The 23,540-nt window shown below is 41.7% G+C and overlaps 1 protein-coding gene across 1 annotated transcript; it reads right to left on the bottom strand.

The window, feature by feature from the left end:
* Nucleotides 1-15,120: 15,120 nt before the first annotated feature.
* On the bottom strand, nt 15,121-17,905 carry LOC103080750 (melanoma-associated antigen B16-like). The gene is made up of 3 exons (XM_007451406.1): nt 17,613-17,905; nt 17,227-17,302; nt 15,121-16,239 (listed from the first exon to the last, which is right to left on the bottom strand). The coding sequence occupies exons 1-3, from the start codon at nt 17,903-17,905 to the stop codon at nt 15,121-15,123; spliced, it is 1,488 nt and encodes a 495-aa protein (XP_007451468.1).
* Nucleotides 17,906-23,540: the final 5,635 nt, after the last annotated feature.

Here is a 23,540-nt window from a genome sequence, read left to right as displayed (position 1 = left end):
CATTCCTGGTGATATGAGTTTACTGCTTATTTGGAAAATATTTTGAAGGGAGTATTTACCAAAAGGGAGAGATTTCTGGACTAGCAATTGTAAACAGACTTGATTAAACAAGAGAATGGACTTGATTAAGCATGATGATGTATGTAAACATTTATGTTATCAAGTAAGGACCCAATTAACAAATATTCCTACTTCTTTCTCTCCTTTATTTTTAAAAAATTATTTTCTCTAAAAGCTCTGATCTTGTACAAAAAGTACTGCTTGGGTGTTAAACAAAAATTTTTTTCGTATCCTGATTCTATCTCCCCATAGCTATATGATACAGGGCAAGATACTTAAATTCTCCAAGCCTCAGTTTCTTCATTTGAAAACTGGATCCACAGGGTTATTATGAGGCCTTCACATGACATGTATGTGTGGAAAATTCATACTAAAAGGTCTGTGACTGGATTACAATTATTCAATGGCACACATGTTAATAAGGAAATAGATTGCTCAGAAATTAATTTACATCAAACCACCTATTTAGTCTCTGTGAGGTTGCAGGAAAGATTCAGGATCTCATGACAGACCTTGAACCAGCCAGGACTATCCAGCTAAGCCACTCAAATTCTTAGCCCACAGACACTGTGAGATAATAAATGTTTGTTGCTTTAAGTCAGTAGATTTTGGGGTAATTTGTTATACAGCAATATATAACTAATACAAATCTCTTAAAGGATGTTCATCATGTTTCTGAATGTAACTGACTACAATTTGTGGATATGTTAAAGTTACCAGTGAAAGAAAGGCCTAGATAATTAATGAAGTGATGTAGGTATGAGGAACGGGATGATAATTTGAAAATATAAATAAATCTGTCTTCAAGGATATAGATTAACCCCTCTTGCTATTGGTTATATGTTTTATTTCAATAGAATTTCAAAATAAGGGTGTTCTTTCAGTAAAAGAAGTATCTTTTGACAAAAGATGCGGTTTATGTTACATGAATGATATTTTTGATGGTCAAAAGGAAGTGTCAAATCCTAGTAGTCAAAGAGCCAGGCACACATCTGCAGTCAAAGTCAGATTTATTTAGTAGGCTGTAGCAAATGAGGACATACCCAACATGAAACCTTGGGGCACCTCATAATGGTGATTTAAGGGGGGCTGTTTATAGGTGTGGACTTGTGCTTGATATTCCCAAGGGAGATCATGGACTCCTGTCTTGGATAGGGTCTTGTCAATAAGGAACAGTTTAGCAATTAGATTCTCAGTAATCTTTTTTCATGAGGTAGGGTAGTAATGCTGGCCTGGCCTTATCACTGATAAGAAAGCAAAAATCACTTACAAAGAGGGGTCATTAGTCCTATTTTCAGTTGTGGTGGGTCCTTGTGTGTATAAACACTGTTTACTTGACTTTGTCCATGTCCCATTGGAGGCACTCTTTTACTAGCAGTGCTAATTTTCACTTTCTCAAAAGGATAGTGTGACACAAATATGAAGTGAGTTTTAAGAGCCAGCCAACATAGGTCCACTGGATTGGTGCATACTTTTACCTGACTTCTGATCAGCTGAAACAGTAAAGCAAGACAAGACCTTAGAAATCATTATTTATGGATGGGGAGACTGGAGCTTAGGGAAATGGTGATTAGCTCAAGATCACTCAGGTGGTTTGTACCAGAGGGAGGATTATAACCTAAATCTCCAACAATTTGCCCAGCACCCTTCACGTGAAATGAGTCCACCCTCATACTCACAGTAACTGAAGCATCAGGGTCAGATATGAAGTGCTTGAAAGTGATCTGTTGCTGATCAGAGTTAAAATACTGAAGTGGTTGGTGCTCTGTAACCATTTTCACACTGTAAAAATTTCAAACATACTGTCAAAATAAAATTCCCTCTTGAATTCCCTTCAATTCCCTCTCATTCCTACCACCATATAATTTTATTATGAGTTCATCCCATATGGATATAAACGTGCATTTGACTGTTATATAAATGTAATAATATAGTAGTACATATTGTTTTGCAATTTGCTTTCCCCCCGATTAATAACACATCTTGGAGATTGTTCCATATCAGTATTCATGAAGTCTGGAAACACAGACAGCATTATTATTTTACAGAGTGAAGATGTCATTGATTTTATTCTACATATTTTTCCACATCTCCAGGCTTTACATACACTATAAATAGACCTACCTTTTTTCTTATATTAAAATAGATAGCTAAACATTTACTTAAAACATTCACAAGTACTTTCATTCAAAAATTATCTTGAGGGCTTCCCTGGTGGTGCAGTGGTTGATAGTCTGCCTGCTGATGCAGGGGACACGGGTTCGTGCCCCGGTCTGGGAAGATCCCACGTGCTGCGGAGTGGCTGGCCCCGTGAGCCATGGCCACTGAGCCTGCGCGTCCGGAGCCTGTGCTCCGCAATGGGAGAGGCCACAACAGTTAGAGGCCCGCATACCGCCAAAAAAAAAAAAAATTATCTTGAGTTGTAAAGGTATGTGGATACATAACTAATGTGCTATGTATTGTTCATGGGAATTGGTAGGCTATTTTTCCCATGGGTCATGAGAAAATTGAGAAAAAAAATAGATAGTTTGAATAGTGCTTATCTTAGGCAGTTGGAACTGCTATAACAAAATACCATAGACTGGGTAGCTTATAAACAACAGAAATTTATTTCCCATAGTTCTGGAGGCTGGAAAGTCCAAGATCAGGGTGCCAGCATGGGTAGGTGGGGGAGGGCCCTCTTCCTGGATATATCTCCTGGTTGTATCCTTACATGGTGGAATGGGTCAGAGACCTCTGTCGAGTCTCTTTTGTGAGGCACTACAAGATTAATACAATTAATTAGGCTCCACCTTCATGGCCTAATTACCTCTCAAAGGCCCTGCCTCCTAATACCAGCACATCTGGCATTAGGATTTCAACATATGAATTTGGGGGGAACAGAAACAGATCACAGCACTGCTAAGTTATATCTTTCTGTCTTATATAAACTTATCTCTGCATTTCCAATTATTGATCTTCAAGGTACAGTCCACAAAATCCTGATCATAAAGAAATATGATAATAAAATATCAAGTAGCAGTTTGAGAAAGACACACAAAACATGATACCGTAGTTTTGATTTCCAAAGGCTTAAATGCTCCGCTATTGAACACAGCACCAGTGAGGGATTTTCCATTTGTCCCTTGGGAGCTTGTTATATCATTGCTGTGCTGTATTTGGGTGAAGCAGTTTAACCTAATCCATCTCACCGTGGAATCATTTTACAGTCCTCTAGGCTTATTTTATTGTATTTACATTCCTTTTCTGAACCTAGAAACAAGAGTAAAGCCAGCCAGCAGAACCAAGTCTCTAAACTTTGGAGTCCAGATTTTATGTTTTCATTTAATTTTTCTTCATTCACCTCATGTACTTTGTTATTAATCCAAAATACTCTGCCCTTCTACATGCTTATTTCTTACACAACGATGATTTCATAGAAAGAGATCTTTTATAAAGTATGTGGAATTAATTACATCATGGAAGTTTAATACTTTCTTCTCCATCTGCTCCCGTATTTGACTCTACATTATGCTTCATTATAAAGCAATTAAGCTTTAAAATGGATAAAATACAGAAGTAGATAGTGTAGCAGTACATCATTTAATTTAGAGTGTTTTAATGGCACATTAAACACAAGCAATTCACAATGACCATGATATATGTCAAGTAAAAAAATTGGAATAGGTACTTTTTTTGTAAATATAACCAATGAACTTCTAACCATAGCTACTTTTAATGTGTTCACGGTTCTAGAAAACTAAAACATGGCAAATGTCATTGGAAACCTGCTCTATTAATAACAGCAAATCAGGAGTATTAGTTTCTCTTAGTTACTGAGATTAATATAAAAAGTCAAAGTGCATACTACTCATATAGCTCTTTAATTAAACTGTCTATGATTACTGTGTCATAAAATGGCATGTTACATATTTTATTTAATTTGCCCATGCCACTTTATGTAAAGAAATTACCATTGTATTTGCTTTCACTAGGTAATCTCTATCCCCTGTTCCACATTTTAAAAAAAGTATTTTCTAGAGCAGCAAGTAGGTCACTGAACGTTAGGTTACAAAGGCTATGTGCCCATGCAGAAGTAGTCTACCTTAACTGATCATCAATTGCTTATAAACAGACCAGTAACTAACTGGTAAGTATCAAGCTGACTGAGTTGACTGGTTTCTCACAGAAAATGCATTGATTACAAAAATGATGAACTGACATACTATAAACTAAGATAGAATTAATAGTTCACTGAATTTTAGAGACAGTAAGACCTTAGATCAAGGTTTCCCAATCTCAGCACTAGTGATATTTTAGCTGGATGATTTGTTGCTGTAGAGGCTGTCCAGGGCACTTCAGGTTATTTAGCAGCATCCCTGGCTTCTGCCCACTAGAAGTACCAGCAGCACTCCTCCTCAGTTGTGACAACCTCAAATGTCTCCAGATTTTACCAAATGTGTTCTGGGGGATGAAACTGCTTCCTTTTGAGATCCACTGCCTTAGAGAATATCTGATCCAATACACTCATTTATCAAACGAGAAAACTGAAAGCCAGGTAGATAAAACCACTTGGCAAAGATAACTGAATTATATGAACAGTATTCTAACTGAATGATCATTTAACATTATTACAATCAATTCTATACTCATATTTTATAAAGCTCATGTAAAAAGCATATTCACTTAATTTGGGGGCTACTATCTAGACTGTGAATTTGAAATAAATCTGTCTCATAATGTAGGTTTAGCAGATGATATTCTCCCAAATAAACTAAGGTTTCAGATCCAAGTGTTTTTAAGGATTTACTCCCAGGAGAAACTATTCAGGGAGTGAAGGAGGCAGGATAGAAAAGGAAAAGAGGCCCAGAAAGTGTATAATTTTTGTTGAGGTCTTAGACTCACCCTAGTTCTATGGGGGCCCTGGAGCATAAAATACACCTCAAAGGTATTTCAGCTTTGAAGCAAAGGAGCTGTTCTGTCGTTGGCTAGGGACCGTTTGGAGATTGGATGTGGGAATGTGAAATTGCTAGGCACTTCCAGTTCTCTGTACTGGGAAGGAGGCCATGGATTGTCTGGGAATTTTGCAGGGGATGGGAGGGATATAAAATTGCTAGACATTCCTGACTCTGTGCGAACAAGGAGACTCCAATGCCCAAGGGTAATCCTCTGAAGGTCAAATATATGACACCTCAGTGGCAAGGCATGCAGAAGCCTGGAAAGGAATGCACAAAGCTGGTAAGAAGTATCTGCGAGTATCTGGGTAGGGCATTAACAGTGTCTACTCCAGTGGTACTGTGGAACAATCAGGGACTTTAGACAGAAATATATATTCAGGTTCCGGCCATGCTACTTACTGTATAAATTTATAGACCCACAGTTTCTTTATCTTTAAACTTGAGGCAATAACACCTATCTCATAGGATGTTGTAGGAATTAAAATATAAAATAAATACAAAACGGAGACCATATAACAATGTTCATTTTGGGTTTTGTTTTTTGCTTTTCAATTCATGAAGAAGCATATCTTCTCAATTATTTAAATCTTTAAAATTTTTCCTCATTAAGGATACAAAATTTCTTTGTAAAGATCATATACACATTGTCTTGGATGTGTTCCAAGGTACTTGCAAGTTTTAGTCCTGTTGCAGATGGTGTTTCTAATTTTATATTTCAGCTTTTTCCCTGATATGTAGAAATACAGTTGATTTTGTTATAAGGAATTAATATCCAGAAAACTCTTATTATTTCTCATACATTTTTCCTTATTTCTGATACATTTTTCCTTAGATTAAGTTTGGATTATTCACATACAAAATCATTTCATTTGTGAATAATGACGATTTTGTTTCATCCTGTGCAATTTCAATACATTTTTTTCATACTATCTTAGCTTTATTATGGAGGTGAGGATCTGCCATACAATGTTGAATAACCACATAGAACATTATTATCTCAAATGAAAATCTCTCAAAATTTCACCAATGACTGATCATCTTTAGCAGGCTAAAGAACTTCCTTCTATTACTAGGCTGCTAAAAGGATTTTTCCTTTTTTTTAATCTTGAATACATGTTCAAATTGATCAAATGCTTTCTTTCATTAAAATGATTATATGAATCTTCTTACAATAAAGCAATAATTTACATCACCTGACTTTCTAATGATAAATTAGCTTGCTTCAAGTGTTTTATTCTTTTTATATGTTGCAGATGAAATAAACTATTATTACATCTAGGAGTTCTGCATCTATGTTCATGAATGAGATCAATCTATATGTTGTCCTTCTTGCACTTTTCTCCTTAGGTTTCTGCATCAGAGGTCTGGTAGCATGAAACTGAGCTGGGAAAAGTGCCTTGAGATTAGAGTCATTTGTTCTTCACCATTTGAGAGCACTACAAGCCATCTTTTGCTCGTCATCCAGGCAGTGTTCCTTGCAGTTCCTGAGGGTGGGTGAGTGTTGAGGCAGCTTTACCTCTTGTTCTCCCTTACCCTAGGGCTGCCAGCTTTAGCGAATTAAAACTCAGAGCACCTAGTTAAATTTGAATTATTTTAATTGTCTGTAGTAATGTGCTAGGGCTACCATAACAAAGTACCACAGACTGTATGTCTTAAACAACATAAACTTATTTTCTTATAATTTCAGAGCCTACAAGTCCAAGATCAAGGTGGTGGCAAGGGCTAGTTTCTTGTTAGGCCTTTCTCTTTGGCTTGTAGATGGCCATCTTCTCCCTGTGTCTTCAAATTGTCTTCCCTCTGAGTACAGGTGTCATAATTTCTTCTTCTTACAAGAATACCAGTTATATTGAATTAGGGCCCACTCTAATGATCTTATTTTAACTTAATCACCTCTTTTTTAAAACCATCACCAAATACAATCACATTCTGAGGTACTGGGGGTTAGGACTTCAACATACGAATTTTGAGAAAACACAATTCCACCTGTAACATTTTCTATGCATATACACATTGAAATAAAAAGAAAAAAAACATTTCATAGGATATACTTATACTAAAACATTATTTATTGTTTATTGGAATTAAATTACAAACACCTAAGTTATATGCCTCTTTTTTTAGTTATATTCCCCTGATCTGATGATCTACCTCTATTTAAGAGTTTGTTTTACAAAATTTGCTTATAAAATTCCCTGCAGGCTCAGTGTGTCTTCCATTTACATTGTAGCATAGCTTTCATAGCTTTTACAGTGGTCACTTTCAACTTACTTCATTATTTTGTCCTTTGAAAATTAATTAATGAGAACGTATGCTCAACATTAGCATTATGAGCTGGTATACTAAACAGGTACTGGTGTAGTTAACAATTCTGAGAACTGCTCTTCAAATTTGCTTTGTCAAATCACGTAATAGCATCTTTACAGCATAGCTCACTTTTCCATTGTTCAGGATTGTGTTGCATCTCAACTTTTTTTCTTTTTTCATGTCATCCATTGACAAAAAAGATCATAATCATCCATCGTTAACCTCTTCTTGTTCCTATGCTGGAAGACTATTCAGTAACATCCATGGTACTCAATCAAATTCTTCAAGTGATGAGATCCATTCCAAATGATAGTCTTGACAAATTCCATAATTACCCATTTCAAATCAGAATTTCTCTTCATGTTCATAAGTAATGGTGTTAATCTTAAGAACAGCTTTGTCACACAAAGTGAAACATTTTTCATCAATTCTTTAACACATTCAACAAGTTCCTTTAATCAATGGAGTACTTTAATAACTGCCTGATCTTCTTTCAATGCACATAATCCTAATGCTAGATAAATACTGATAACTATGAACAAGAAATAAGTAGACTTTGCTCTGTGGCTTATTTAAGAAGTCAACAAGAATGGGGGGGTGCCCTTTCTTCAGAATTAAAGTATCACTGCTTCAAATAAACTGAAGATTCTTTCACCTGCATTTGTTTAAGAGAGACAGTGGATATTTGAATGCAAACTGAAGAATTCTGAATGCTAACAAAACCACCAAAATCCTTTAGTAAGTCAATTCAAAGAATATAAATGATGAAGTAAGAATCATTTTATGATTCTTACTTCAATTTCAAGGAAAAGGACATCAGGTGCTGTTTGAATTGCATTATGCAGAATATGGGCAGTACAGCCAACTTAGACTCATGCATGCTTTATGTCAACTTTAGCCCCGCTAATTCATTAACTCCTAAATAAAAAAAAAAAGGAACTCTGCAAAAATTTGCTACTGTTTCTGAAGTCACATTTGCAAAGGACTTTACTCGCAATAACTTTATACGAAAGCCTTTTTTCACAATAGAAGACTATTTCACAAGCGAAGGAAATAGGTATTGTTATTACATGCATCTGTGGCCATGACGTAAAAAGGTGATAATCTTTGATAATCTCTGTAATGTAAATTAAGCTATTTTCATTATTGTAGTAGATCTAATCGTGACACTTGAAAATTTGCTTCCAACTTTAAGTGAAAGATTGATGATGATACACAGTGTAGAAGGCCATTTCAATTTCTGCTGTGATTTTATCTTCGTAATCTGAATGTCTCAAACAAAAATAATACATTATCTTTTTTTTTTTTGTGGTACGCGGGCCCCTCACTGCTGTGGCCTCTCCCGTTGCGGAACACAGGCTCCGGACGCGCAGGCTCAGCGGCCATGGCTCACGGGCCCAGCCGCTCCGCGGCATGTGGGATCCTCCCGGACCGGGGCACGAACCCGGGTCCCCTGCATCAGCAGGCGAACTCTCAACCACTGCGCCACCAGGGAAGCCCTACATTATCTTTTTTTAATGTCACTGTTACTAGTTGAGGGAATCAAACAGCTAGCATGTTCAGCTGTAGTATATTTACTGGTTTATAACTGATTTTCCACAATTTTCTATATTGAATGAACAGCTGCATACTGCACAAAAATCTTTGAAAGGACTTGTTTCTCATTTAATAAAGGTGCACTGTTCATAAAGTTCGTCACGACATTTACACTTGTGTTTGGGCATTTTGAGGTTCAAATGTACACAAATGAAAATACATGAAAAAAGACTTAATTTGAAAATCTCAAGGCCACAGTCAGTGTGTTTGTCACTCACAAGTCCAAACAAGTTAGTAACAGGAGTTGAATGGTTCAAAGGGCTGTGAACTCAGGGACTATGAATAAACTGAACTTGATATTTGATGCAAAAATACCCCTCCAGGGCTTCCCTGGTGGCGCAGTGGTTGAGAGTCCACCTGCCGATGCAGGGGACACAGCTTCGTGCCCCAGTCTGGGAAGATCCCACGTGCCGCGGAGCGGCTGGGCCCGTGAGCCATGGCCACTGAGCCTGCGCGTTCGGAGCCTGTGCTCCGCAATGGGAGAGGCCACAACAGTGAGAGTCCCGCGTACCGCAAAAAAAAAAAAAAAAAAAATACCCCTCCCGTTTCCTTATAGGGGGAGCAGTACTTACCAGGCGCAGTCTTCCAGAACAAAGCCAGAGCCTACCCTATACAAGGTTTTGGTTAGCTTGGGGATTCAAGCACTGCCGAACACTTAGAAGCGGGAGTGTTTAGGGACTGACAGAATTTCAGGGTCGACCCTGTAGTCACTAGAGTACCGCTGCTATGCGCCCGCTGACTTCTAGAAGCGCGGCTTACCCGACAGAGGAACTTGCTGATTGGACGCTGTCTGGAAACGTGAGGCTGTTGCTGATTGGCTGATGTTCAGGACTGTGTGGGTGGGGGTATCACTGACTGGCTGACACCCAGGATGGGGCTCCTGGGGATATCACTGATTGGCTGATTTTCAGAAGCCTGGTGCTGTCGTTGATTTGCTGTCTTTCAGAAGCTTAGGTACTGCAAGAGAGGCAGTCACTGACAGCTGATTCTACTGATCCTACATGTAATTAATGGTGGTTACCTGTTCACAACCTGGGACTATGGCCAAAACAAGCTTTTTCTTTCGTGAAAATTTCCTTTAGTTCTAAATACAGCCCCCCCCGCCCCCACCCCTGGCGCCCCTTTGGCTCTTCCCTCAACCAAACCTGCAGGAGAGACCAGATCTTTATTTGTGGAGGTATGCTTTTCAGCTAGTGTCGCCTTAAGTGACTTAATCGCCAATTACTGTGGTTGAAAAACAGCTCTAACTGCTGAATTTTTGTAACTTATTGAGAAAAGCTGAATACAGGACATTTAGGGTGTCCTGAAAAAGCCAATATAGAATGCAGGACAAAATCACATCGAGGATGTGTCCTGTGTGTTCAGGATGGCTGCCAACCCTAGATGAAGTCCATGCCTGAGGCAGGCCCTTCTAGCACCAAGCTTTCCCAGCAGTGTTCAGGCAGCAGCCAAGAGTTCTGTGGGTGTCAGGGCCCACTGTCCCCAGGGGGAAGAAAGGGCTGTGGGCTTGCAGTCCCCACTTTACCCAGACTGCTCGGCCTTCCTTATGTTCATGGATTGTATTTCTGGGGAAAGCTTCAGCTGGAATGAGTGGGCTCATATCTAAAATTTTGACAATCACAGTCTCCCGGTTAGATAAAAGATATGTCATGAAATTCCAACTTCCAGGGACATGGGCCCAAGACTGCCTCCAGTCCTTTGCTCTCTATGTCATGAGAAACTTGAGCTACTGCAGAGTTGCCAGCTGCCTAGAACAGACACATTAGTTAGAGCAGATAACTGTCTGTGTATTGTGGGTGTGTAAGCTTAGCCTTGAACAAAGGCTATCAAGAGTAGAATCCTAGAAGACACCTGAGAGGGCGGATCTGAGATTGAAAATTCATGCTATATAACTTTTTATATACTATAAGCCACAAATACACAGGCATGGGCAATTTATAGGCAAAGGCACAAGTACATGCTTACAAAAGAGGGCTATAGGAAACAGGAAAACTTTCTCTTACTGATGGTTTTCTGGGTGAGTACTTTCTCCCTTTAAACTCTTCCCTGGACTTATTAAGTTTTGTGTAATTGTGGTTTCCAACAGTGTTTGCAGGGGATGAGACAGAATATAGGCCACTATAGGCACAATACTTGATTTTACCTCCACCCATGGCGTCCCATGACCTCTCCAGATGCAGCCGGGGACCCTCTCCCGATAGCCAGGCCTATGTTTTCTACTGCCCACTGGACGTCTCCACCTGGACAGCCTGCAGAACCTCACCATACATGGCCCACACCTCATCCACCACACCCTCCTTCATCTCTACCTCCAACTCACATTGCCACCAACTCTTCCTCCTCCTTTATCCTCAGTCTCAGCTAAGAGGAAGAGCTTCTACCTAGTCAGCTAACCTTCAGAACTCAGGGTCATTACAGACTCTCTCCCACCCTTTCACATAGTCCCCAACTTCTAAAACTCAAATCTGTCTCCTCCTCACCATCCTCACATCTACAGCCTGAATCAAGTGCCTTGCCATCTCCTTTTGTTTTGTTTACTTAGTGTTTGCCTTCAGCATGTGTTCAGTAAGTGCTTTCCAGGTGAATGAATGACTCAGAGTACCAGAGGTAACATTGATTGATTCAAAACAATCCTGGTAGGGTCTCTGCCTCCACGGAGGAAACCCAAAGTGTTACAACTCCTTACCTAACTTGAGAATTCCCACGGGTGTCTCCTTTCCAAGCCCTGACACCCTCATCTTGGAGGTGGGGATGCTGCCAACAGGATGGTACATAATGCTTCCCTCTTTGGACCTCACGTATCTCCATAGTCTCCTGTCAGTTTAATAAGGAAGTGTGCCATCTCTATAAGCGCACCACACACTCTGCAAATGTCTGACCCTTTCCCAATCCCCTATCTAGTCACAACACAGGCCAGCAAACACAGCCCCAGGACACTTACCTCTGGTATGCCAAAAATTCAGGAAGCATAGAAGGCAGTCTGGGTTTAAAGATACCACCTGATTGTTTTTTAAGACATGTCCATACCTATCCTCTTACGGTCACTGAGCTAACTAGCCACTAAGGCATCCCCCCTCCAATTTCCCCCTCCTTGAAATTGTATATCCGTTTCTTCTACTAAGTGTGGTACTCATGGTCTGTCTCAACTGTCTGCCATCATTCACTAACCCCATCTATTTACAAAACCCCATCCTCAGTAGAGGAGGTACACTGCATACAAGGTAAGAAACAGCTGTCTCCAGAAGACATATAGTTCCCAGCCCAGTTACATTGGCTGTTTGCTTACACAGTGATCTCCATGACCTTGCCCCATGTGCCTCTTAAGGGAGAGGCCTTGGTTTTTGACCACCAACGTATGCTCACTCATTGCTGTCTCTTTTCAGTGGCTAGTCTCAAATATGGCACCCCATTAAAATCCTACTGCAGGGCTTCCCTGGTGGCACAGTGGTTGAGAGTCTGCCTGCCCATGCAGGGGACACGGGTTCGTGCCCCAGTCCGGGAAGATCCCACGTGCCGCGGAGCGGCTGGGCCCGTGAGCCATGGCCGCTGGGCCTGCACGTCCGGAGCCTGTGCTCCGCAATGGGAGGGGCCGCAGCAGTGAGAGGCTCGCGGACCAGGAAAAAAAAAAAAAAAAAAAAATCCTACTGCAAACGTCAAGATGGTTACATGGTTTCAAAAACTTCTCTTACTTCAGGTTTATATCCCAGGAACTAGTATGTTCTGTGCCAAGAAGCCCATAGGAGATTGACCATGTACCTAAACTTCACTGTTCAAAGGGAACTTTACATAGAAGGGGCTATTGCTATCAGAGGGATCCCATAGTAAATGTCAGCCAAGAATGCCTGCAGGAAGTTGGAATACTCTGTCAGGGAGAAGGAAGGTGGTTCTGGGCTGTCTGCTCTACTGGGATCAGGATGCAATGTTCAGAGGAGGATGCAGTGAAGAGCTGGTCAGCAGATCAGGTTACACAGTTAGCCAGGAAGGCACACTAGGGAAGACCCAGGGGAAGGGAGCTGTAATGTGGGAAAGTGTTCGGACTGAACACACATGCCAGCTACTGATCAGAGGCAGCTCTCAAGGAACCTTGGTGTTGAGGTAACAGCACCCTGGGTAAATGAATCCAACAATCTCCAAATTGTGTTTGATTCTCATTTTCACATCCCTTCTTTATACCCACTTTTAGTACTTTGGCTACAAGGTACTTTTTAATCCCCTGAGAGGCATTATGGAGTAGTAAGAAATGAGTTAACAGACAGAATGGTGACCTCAGGCTAAGAGAAGTGGAATAGCATGGGCTCTAGAAGAATTCAAACCAGAGGTCTAGTTCCAACTCTGTCACATATTAGGCCTGTGAACTTGGGTACATTCCCAAGCTCTCCAAGCCTTGTGATCTTCATCTGTATGTAGGACTGTTAGAATGTATGTATTGTATGTAAAGCCCCTGGTACAGTGCATGGTATGCAATGGGTTTTTAATGATGGCAGTTATTATTATGATTATTTTAACCCCAGAAACTAGCACTTTCCCCTCTGGGATTTATTTATCCAGCAGATGTCAGAGAATATGCCCTGCTCTGGGACATGGCCCACCAAATCAGCCAAAATTGCTACTTACCAAGAAAGCCTTACTAAATCTTCTTTATTAGGGGATGCATTATTTAATTTGGGTTTGGGGGAGTATTTCCCAACTGGATCCTAGAACTTGTGTCAAGGACCAACTCCTTCCTTCCCTCCCAGTTGCCCTTCCAACAGTCCGTCCCTATTTTCATTCATTTGCCTCCTCCAAAAATACAGACCTTGCTTAGATTTTGCCAAATTTTACTGAACATAACCTATTTAAAATGTCCCTTGAATGGTGTGGACGCTGGACCTCCCAGCCCAAGGCAAAGAGTGCCAGCCCAGTGGCTTCTAGATATCTCAGCTCAAGAAAGTATCACCTTTATTTCTCACAAACTCCTTGAAGATGATAATCATAAAATGCCTAATTTGTGTACTATGTTCAACTGCATTTGGACAACAATGCAGGATATCTTCCATTCTTATCCCATGAGGGATCTGGTTTACCCATGATCCCAAAGTATCCGGTAAGAACAGTTTTCCATTCCATTCCAAGTCTCTCAACTCTGAGACACACCCCTGGCTCACCACTTTCCCAGCCTCATCTAGTGTATCATAGAGCTCAATTAACATATACACACTACTATATATAAAATAGATAACTAACAAGGACCTACTGTATAGCACAGGGAACTCTACTCAATATTCTGTAATGACCTATATGGGAAAAGAATCTGAAAAAGAATGGAGATATATATATAAAACTGATTCACTTTGCTGCACATGTGAAACTAACACAACATTGCAAATCAACTATACTCCAATAAAAATAAAAAATTAAATTAACTCCCAGTGGAGGACTTGCAGTTTCCCAAGGCCTCAGCCTGCCTTGTCTCAGGACATTTATATTTGACAGCCCTCATATGGACTCCCCAGCTCCTGATTCCTTTTTAATTTTTCTTTTGGTATTAAAGGATATCCACCATTGTCTTTACATGATTCCTGCTCCTAGACTCTAAAATTCTATGGGTGGGTAGTAAGTCTTGTTTATCTGGGCATGCCCAGTACTAACACAGTGCTTTCCAAAGAGCACATGATGATTTAATGTTTGGAGAATAAATGAGCCATTGTACACGGGGTCTAATTTATTAAGATTTATTTCTCTTACATTCTTAAACAAGATAAGCAAAGGCATATATACGTCATCTAATTTTACAGAACAGAAGATTAAACAGGATAAGGGAAGCCAAGAATTGACCATCTTTTCGTGTTTTTTTTTTTTCTTGATCCCAACTATTTTACTGCTGAGTTCTTTGACAGTGCCAAGGAAATGCCTATTCTAATGTCATGTTATCTCTTCCAGATCACAAAAGAAGATGGTCAGTTTTACAATTTGTTTTACAAACAAACAAAACTTGTATTCTTAAATTCCATAAATAGCAATAAATGTATGACCAATGTCATTCATAAACTTAGATTCTGAAGCTAATGAAATGTTATATTAAAAGGAACATTTGAAAACTCACTCACTCCAAAAAGAAAATAAACCTGCATGTTAACTATATAGAAGAGGAACAGAAAGTATACAGTTTCCCAACAGCCACACTCCAGCTCTCAATACTTAGGAAGTTGACTGCTCTCTTCAATGACAAAGTGAAGAATCGGCCTCAGACCTCACTAGGGCTGGGAGGAGCTACTGGATATGGCACTGGAAAGTGCCCTGGCCATGGCAGCATTGCCAGCCCTGGTTCCAACCCTAGCTCAGGCTCTCTCTCTCCTTCATCTCTCAAAGCCTCCTCATACTGGGATGGGAAGCAAGTAGGGTCAGATTCATGGATCTTGGTCAAAAACTCTAGCAATTTCATTTTGCTGGCTTCAGCATGGGCTCTTGGACCCCACAGGAATTCAGAGCGTGAAGGATTGCTACTGGGTACCTGGCAGTACTCCAGGTACTGTTCTTCCACTAAATCTTTGGTGATAAGCTTCCTGGGCTCCCCGAAGATAAAATGCTTCCTCCCAGAATATAAGTCCATCATATTCAACACTTTCCAGATCTCCTCCTCAGTGGCACGACTGCCCTTCATGAAAATCACACCTAGGATAATTATCAGGAGGCCAGTCTTGGGCATGCCCTCGTCACCACTGAGCCTCGGATAACAGGTGAGGCCTAGTTTGTTGATGAGGGCATAGCTGTGGCTGGTGGGATCCACTTCCTTCACATCAATACCAAAGACCAGCCCTATGCACTCAGAGGCTCTCCTGAGGATCTCAAGGAAGTCATCCTTGTACTCTCTGATAACATCACCAATCATGTCTGCCTTTGTGGTCAGATCTCTCATTTGATACTTTTGCAGCAGGAACTGCACCAACAAAATCACCTTCTCATCTAGAGGGTCTGTGGGCAAGTTCTCAGTTTCTGACAGAGACTTTGAAGAAGCTGACCCTGTCTCCCTTTCCTGGCTGCTGGCGACCTCATCTGATTTGCTTGATGAGATGGTTGTAGTGACAGTGTAACATGAGTAGGCACGCTGAGGACTGTGGGGAGTACTGGGTGCCCCAGCAGCCAGAGCCTCATTCAAATAGGCAAGCATTAGAGTATGGAAGAAGGGAGAGGTCTCCTCCAGCACCCCGGAGACCTGTGCAGCCTCCAGGCCCTGGGGTTCACTGAGGGCATGGTGCTGTTCCTGCGTGCAGTGTGGAATCTCTTGACCCTGAGACATGTTCACTCTGGTCGGCAGCAGCAGACAGGAATGTGGGCAGGAGAGTGGGTAAAAGAGGACCGCCAACTAAGGAGAAAGGGAGGATGTGAGTGGCCTCATCTGTTAACTCAACTGTGGCAGCTCTGAAAAGAGTGCCTTCCATCCATCTTTTCCTTAGGGCAGTACTCGAGCCTCACAGGTCTCCTGTCCTGAACTGTAGGAAGCAAAGGAGGGAGCGAGAAGGCTCTTCAGGGTGCAGCCAGCCAACCTAGCCCAGGGCTTCCTAAAGCTGATAACAGGGCAGATGGGGTCAAGCTCTGTGGGATCTCTTCTGTTCTGCGGTGGGTGGTCCCCTCCATCTTTGTTCAGAGTCCTCACTGTGATCGCAGGGAGTATCTGGGACTCCTTCCTCTACTGACCCAAGGATTGTCACCTCAAAAAGAGGCTTAAATCTTCTTGAGACACTTGACTTACAAAGAAGAAAGGAGGTGCCTCACACTGACAGCTTTTTTCAGAGCCTCTCAGCCAGGAAGTCACAGAGGAGACAGACAGGGGAGAGAAGTGAGGGGCAGCTCATGGGGCCATACCTGCCCGGGCCTCCCAGAAGTGACAAAGGAGCACAGCTGTTGGGGCTCTGTTGTTCTGATGTGTGTGGTCCCCACAATCCTCACTAAAGGTCATGACTTTTGACCCTGACAGAGACTGAGACACCTCTCTCTGTTAACCTGAGACAACAGCCCTCAGATTCCCAAAACCAAAATCAAAAAGCACCGAAGTCTAACAACTATTCCAGGGCCTACCCAGTCTGACAACAGGGACAGGGGTCTATGGGGCCCCCACTGTTCTCCAGGGTGTGATTCCCCCAGTCCCTGCTCAGCATCTTAACTTGATTCCTGGCATGGCCTGATTACTTGGGGCCACACCTCTCGGAACAATATCATCATCATCCTCATATCCCGCAAGTCAGAGGAAGTCACTCCTGGCCAGCCCCTCCTCCTGGGACTCACAAGAGAATTCTGAGGACGCGTCTCCATTCTGGGGAAGAAATCTCCTCAGTCCCACTCAACATCTTACCCTGACTCCCGGCAGGATCTCAGACTCCTCCCTCCGCTCACCCGAGGCAGCAGTCCTCAGAACAGGCCTCACTTTCCTGCAAACCCAAGGTGGAAGCCAGGGGGCAAGTTATTCTGGCGCCGAGGGCTGGAGACGGGGGGGCTGCACTTTCACCTGCAGCATCCCCTCTATTCTGCGGAGCTGGTCACCTCATTCTCCTTGCCCACCTTACCCTGAAACTCCCCCGTGCCAGGGCCTCCTCCCTCTGCTGACTCGTGGCCACGCCCCGAGTGGCCGCGCTGCCCTGATCCCTGAGGCCCTAGGGGGATGACAAAAGGGACGGGGCTTTACTCAGCGGGCTGCCCCTCTCTTCTGGGGTGGTTAGTTCCCTCGTTCAGGGTCTTCACCTTGCCACTTGACCACTCGCAGGGCTCCTCCTTCTGCGAATACAACCCTCAGCTTTCGATAACTGCGGTCGCCAACCTTCCTCCCGGAAGTCAGGGCGTGTCCCTTCCGCTCCGCTCCCCCTCGCCTCCTCCCCCCACGCGAAGTGGTGCCTGGTTCTCGCGGGAACGACAGCAGGAGTGAGGTTCTGTGGGGCTCCTTGTATTCCGGGGTACTTAATGCACTCGGTGTCTTCACCCAGAATCACTGCAGGATCAAAGATTCCTACCTCCGCAGAGCTGAGGTTGTACCCCATACACCCATACACCAAGACCCTCACCCGGGTCAAACTCACGAGAGGACAAAGTCAGAGGGAGCCTCTGTCTAATAGTTATCCCGGGGCTCCCCACCGCCAACGTGGTGGCAGAACTCTTAGAGTGCCCTCCATTCCTCAGTTCTGACTCAGTGTCTTACCCAGGCCTTACATGGCCTGAGGCTCCTCCCTTTGTTAACCTGAGGCTGCATCTCCTCAACTCAAGGCCCTCCATCACCACCTTTAGATTCCTGAGGCCATTTCTAGCCACCTCTGCTGGGAGTCTTCCAAGGCTGACAACGGGAACAGGCTCTATGGGGTCCTTCTCTTCTGGGATAAGTGGTTCCCACAGTTCTCACTTAGGGTCCATATCTTGGGTCCAGTCTTTTTGATTAATTACTTCCTAGACGATGCCACCTCCTTGCCAATCTCTATGCTTTTGCCCCTGTGTGACTCTCATACAGACTGAGTCCCTGAGTCCAAGTTCAGGCTGGATGCTGGGTAGTGAAGATGAAGCACCGTGAATTTAAAAAACAGAAACAGAAACAAAACAAAACAAAAGTCACCTTCCCATTGGGTCCCTTCTCCAGCCAGTTGGAAACCTTTTCTAAAAGACTTAACTTTCTATAGGAAAGAGCCTTGTATAGACACATTGCTAAGTGGTCTTGCCACTCCCATTGGAAATGCTGTATCACTTCATATAATCATGTAGAGGAGTGCTAAGGACCAGCATGGGCCCACTAGGTTAATGTGGGCCGGACCCAGTTGCCCCCTGACATCTGATCACTGGATAAATAATTGAAATAAGCAGGACAGAACCTTAGAAATTGTCATTTTATGAATGAGGAGCCTGGAGCATAGGGAGGTGCTGAAGTGTTTTGCAAGTGATTTGCTACTGATGAGAGTTAAAGTACTAAAGTGGTGCTCTATGACTATGTTCTCACTGCACACATTTCAAACAGTACACTCAAAAGTCTGTCTTCCCTTTTCAATCCTCTCTGTTACGTGCACCACCATATAACCTTATTATGAATTAATTTTGTATGGATATAATTGTGCATTTGCTTTACATAAATGAAATTTAGGTAAATTACATAAACGTGATAATAAAGTACATATTATTTTGCTATTTGCTTTTTCCTCTAATTACACAGGCTCTGGACGCGCAGCCTCAGCGGCCATGGCTCACGGGCCCAGCCGCTCCGCGACACGCGGGATCCTCCCGGACCGGGGCACGAACCCGCGTCCCCTGCATCAGCAGGCGGACGCTCAACCACTGTGCCACCAGGGAAGCCCAGTACCTTTGTTTTAAAATGAGACATGGCATAGATTCAAATACTAAAAAAAAAAAAGAAGCACATTGGGCTTCCCTGGTGGCGCAGTGGTAATGCCTGGCACATAGTGGGCATTCAGGAAAAGACCGTTGAATAAATGAAACCACTAAAGCTATTTTTATATACCTTTAGTGGGATTCAGCTTGCTGGGTTTTACTGTTGTTACTTTTTTTTTTAACATCTTTATTGGAGTATAATTGCTTTACAATGGTGTGTTAGTTTCTGCTTTATAACAAAGTGAATCAGCTATACAAATACATATATCCCCATATCTCCTCCCTCTTGGGTCTCCCTCCCACCCTCCTTATCCCACCCCTCTAGGTGGTCACAAAGAACCGAGCTATCTCCCTGTGCTATGTGGCTGCTTTCCACTATCTATCTATTTTACATTTGGTAGTTTATTATATGTCCATGCCACTCTCTCACTTCATCCTAGCTTACCCTTCCCACTCCCCATGTCCTCAAGTCCATTCTATACGACTGTGTCTTTATTCCTGTCCTGCCCCTAGGTTCTTCAGAACCATTTTTTTTTTTTTTTTAGGATTCCATATATATATGTTAGCATACGATATTTGTTTTTCTCTCTGACTTACTTCACTCTGTATGACAGTCTCTAGGTCCATCCATGTCTCTACAAATGACCCAATTTCTTTCCTTTTTATGGCTGAGTAATATTCCATTGTATATATGTGCCACATCTTCTTTATCTGTTCATCTGTCGATGGACACTTGGGTTGCTTCCATGTCCTGGCTATTGTAAATAGAGCTGCAATGAACATTGTGGTACGACTCTTTTTGAATTATGGTTTTCTCAGGGTATATGCCCAGTAGTGGGATTGCTGGGTTGTATGGTAGTTCTATTTTTAGCTTTTTAAGGAACCTCCATACTGTTCTCCATAGTGGCTGTATCAATTTACATTCCCATCAACAGTGCAAGAGGGTACCCTTTTCTCCACACCCTCTCTAGCATTTATTCTTTGTAGATTTTTTGATGATGGCCATTCTCACTGGTGTGAGGTGATACCTCGTTGTAGTTTTGATTTGCATTTCTCTAATGATTAGTGATTTGAGCATCCTTTCATGTGTTTGTTGGCAATCTGTATATCTTCTTTGGAGAAATGTCTATTTAGGTCTTCTGCCCATTTTTGGATTGGGTTGTTTGTTTTTTTGATATTGACCTGCATAAGCTGCTTGTAAATTTTGGAGATGAATCCTTTGTCAGTTGCTTCATTTGCAAATATTTTCTCCCATTCCGAGGGCTGTCTTTTCATCTTGTTAATGGTTTCCTTTGCTGTGCAAGAGCTTTTACGTTTCATTAGGTCACAGTTGTTTATTTTTGTTTTTATTTGCATCACTCTAGGAGGTGGGTCAAAAAGGATCTTACTGTGATTTATATCATAGAGTGTTCTGCCTATGTTTTCCTCTAAGAGTTTGATAGTTTCTGGCTTTACATTTATGTCTTTAATCCATTTTGAGTTTATTTTTGTGTATGGTGTTTGGAAGTGTTATAATTTCATTTTTTTTGCATGTAGCTGTCCAATTTTGCCAGCAACACTTATTGAAGAGGCTGTCTTATCTCCATTGCATATTCTTGCCTCCTTTATCAAAAATAAGGTGACCATATGTGCGTGGGTTTATCTGTGGGCTTTCGATCCTGTTCCATTGATCTATATTTCTGTTTTTGTGCCAGTACCATACTGTCTTTTTTTTTTTTAACATCTTTATTGGCGTATAATTGCTTTACAATGCTGTGTTAGTTTCTGCTTTATAACAAAGTGAATCAGCTATACATATACATATGTTCCCATATCTCTTCCCTCTTGTGTATCCCTCCCTCCCACCCTGCCTATCCCACCCCTCTAGGTGGTCACAAACCACCGAGCTGATCTCCCTGTGCTATGCAGCTGTCTCCCACTAGCTATCTATTTTACATTTGGTAGTGTATATATGTCCATGCCACTCTCTCACTTTGTCACAGCTTACCCTTCCCCCTCCCCATATCCTCAAGTCCATTCTTTAGTAGGTCTGTTTCTTTATTTCCATTATGCCCCTAGGTTCTTCATGATCTTTTAATTTTTTTTCTTAGATTCCATATATATGTGTTAGCATACGGTATTTGTTTTTCTCTTTCTGACTTACTTCACTCTGTATGACAGACTAGGTCCATCCACCTCACTACAAATAACTCAATTTCGTTTCTTTTTATGGCTGAGTAATAGTCCATTGTACATATGTGCCACATCTTCTTTATCCATTCATCTGTTGATGGACACGTAGGTTGCTTCCATGTCCTGGCTATTGTAAATAGAGCTGCAATGAACATTTTGGTACATGACTCTTTTTGAATTATGGTTTTCTCACTGTATATGCCCAGTACCGGGATTGCTGGGTCGTATGGTAGTTCTATTTGTAGTTTTTTAAGGAACCTCCATACTGTTCTCCATAGTGGCTGTATCAGTTTATGTTCCCACCAACTGCAAGAGTGTTCCCTTTTCTCCACACCCTCTCCAGCATTGTTTCTAGATTTTTTGATGATGGCCATTCTGCCCGGTGTGAGATGATATCTCATTGTAGTTGTTTTGGTTTTTTTTCGCAGTACGTGGGCCTCTCACTGTTGTGGCCTCTCCCGTTGCAGAGCACAGGCTCTGGACACGCAGGCTTAGCGGCCAGGGCTCACGGGCCCAGCCGCTCCGCGGCATGTGGGATCTTCCTGGACCGGGGCACGAACCCGTGTCCCCTGCATCGGCAGGCAGACTCTCAACCACTGCGCCACCAGGGAAGCCCTCAATGTAGTGTTGATTTGCATTTCTCTAATGATTAATGATGTTGAGCATTCTTTCATGTGTTTGTTGGCAATCTGTATATCTTCTTTGGAGAAATGTCTATTTAGGTCTTCTGCCCATTTTTGGATTGGGTTGTTTTTTTTTGTTATTGAGCTGCATGAGCTGCTTGTAAATTTTGAAGATGAATCCTTTGTCAGTTGCTTCATTTGCAAATATTTTCTCCTATTATGAGGGTTGTCTTTTCATCTTGTTTATGATCTCCTTTGCTGTGCAAAAGCTTTTAAGTTTCATTAGGTCCCATTTGTTTATTTTTTTTATTTCCATTTCTCTAGGAGGTGGGTCAAAAAGGATCTTGCTGTGATTTACGTCATAGAGTGTTCTGCCTATGTTTTCCTCTAAGAAATTTAGAGTGTCTGGCCTTACATTTAGGTCTTTAATCCATTTTGAGCTTATTTTTGTGTATGGTATTAGGGAGTGTTCTAATTTCATACTTTTACATGTACCTGTGCAGTTTTCCCAGCACCACTTATTGAAGAGGCTGTCTTTTCTCCACTGTACATTCCTGCCTCCTTTATCAAAGATAAGGTGACCATATGTGCATGGGTTTATCTCTGGGCTTTCTATCCTGTTCCATTGATCTGTATTTCTGGTTTTGTGCCACTACCATACTGTCTTTATTACTGTAGCTTTGTAGTATAGTCTGAAGTCAGGGAGTCTGATTCCTCCAGCTCCGTTTTTCGTTCTCAAGATTGCTTTGGCTATTCGGGGTCTTCTGTGTTTCCATACAAATTGTGAAATTTTTTGTTCTAGTTCTGTGAAAATGCCAGTGGTAGTTTGATAGGGATTGCATTAAATCTGTAAATTGCTTTGGGTAGTAGAGTCATTTTCACAATGTTGATTCTTCCAATCCATGAACATGGTGTATCTCTCCATCTCGTATCATCTTTAATTTCTTTCATCAGTGTCTTAATAGTTTTCTGCATACAGATCTTTTGTCTCCTTAGGTAGGTTTATTCCTACATATTTTATTTTATTTTTTGCAGTGGTAAATGGGAATGTTTCCTTAATAGCTCTTTCAGATTTTTCATCATTAGTGTATAGGAATGCAAGAGATTTCTGTGCATTAATTTTGTATCCTGCTACTTTACCAAATTCATTGATTAGCTCTAGTAGTTTTCTGGTAGCATCTTTAGGATTCTCTATGTATAGTATCACAATATCTGCAAATGGTGACAGCTTTACATCTCCTTTTCTGATTTGGATTCCTTTTATTTCTTTTTCTTCTCTGATTGCTGTGGCTAAAAGTTCCAACACTATGTTGAGTAACAGGGGTGAGAGTGGACAACCTTGTCTTGTTCCTGATCTTAGAGGAGATGGTTTCAGTTTTTCACCATTGAGAATGATGTTGGCTGTGGGTTTGTCATATATGGCCTTTATTATGTTGAGGTAAGTTCCCTCTGTGCCTACTTTCTGCAGGGTTTTTATCATAAATGGGTGTTGAATTTTGTCAAAAGCTTTTTC

Source organism: Lipotes vexillifer, unplaced genomic scaffold (assembly GCF_000442215.2).
Source record: "Lipotes vexillifer unplaced genomic scaffold, Lipotes_vexillifer_v1.1 scaffold789, whole genome shotgun sequence".
Lineage (NCBI taxonomy): Eukaryota > Metazoa > Chordata > Mammalia > Artiodactyla > Lipotidae > Lipotes > Lipotes vexillifer.
This window is presented reverse-complemented; position numbering and strand designations above follow the sequence as displayed.

Excerpts from the sequence above, each read along its gene's own strand:
- LOC103080750 (XM_007451406.1), bottom strand. The coding sequence starts at position 17,905 with ATGGGGTACAACCTCAGCTCTGCGGAGGTAGGAATCTTTGATCCTGCA. Across the intron at positions 17,303-17,612 it reads GCGAGTGGTCAAGTGGCAAG|GAAAGTGAGGCCTGTTCTGA; the intron begins GTGAAGACCCTG and ends TTGGGTTTGCAG. Across the intron at positions 16,240-17,226 it reads AGATCCTGCCGGGAGTCAGG|TTGGCGGTCCTCTTTTACCC; the intron begins GTAAGATGTTGA and ends CTTTCTCCTTAG.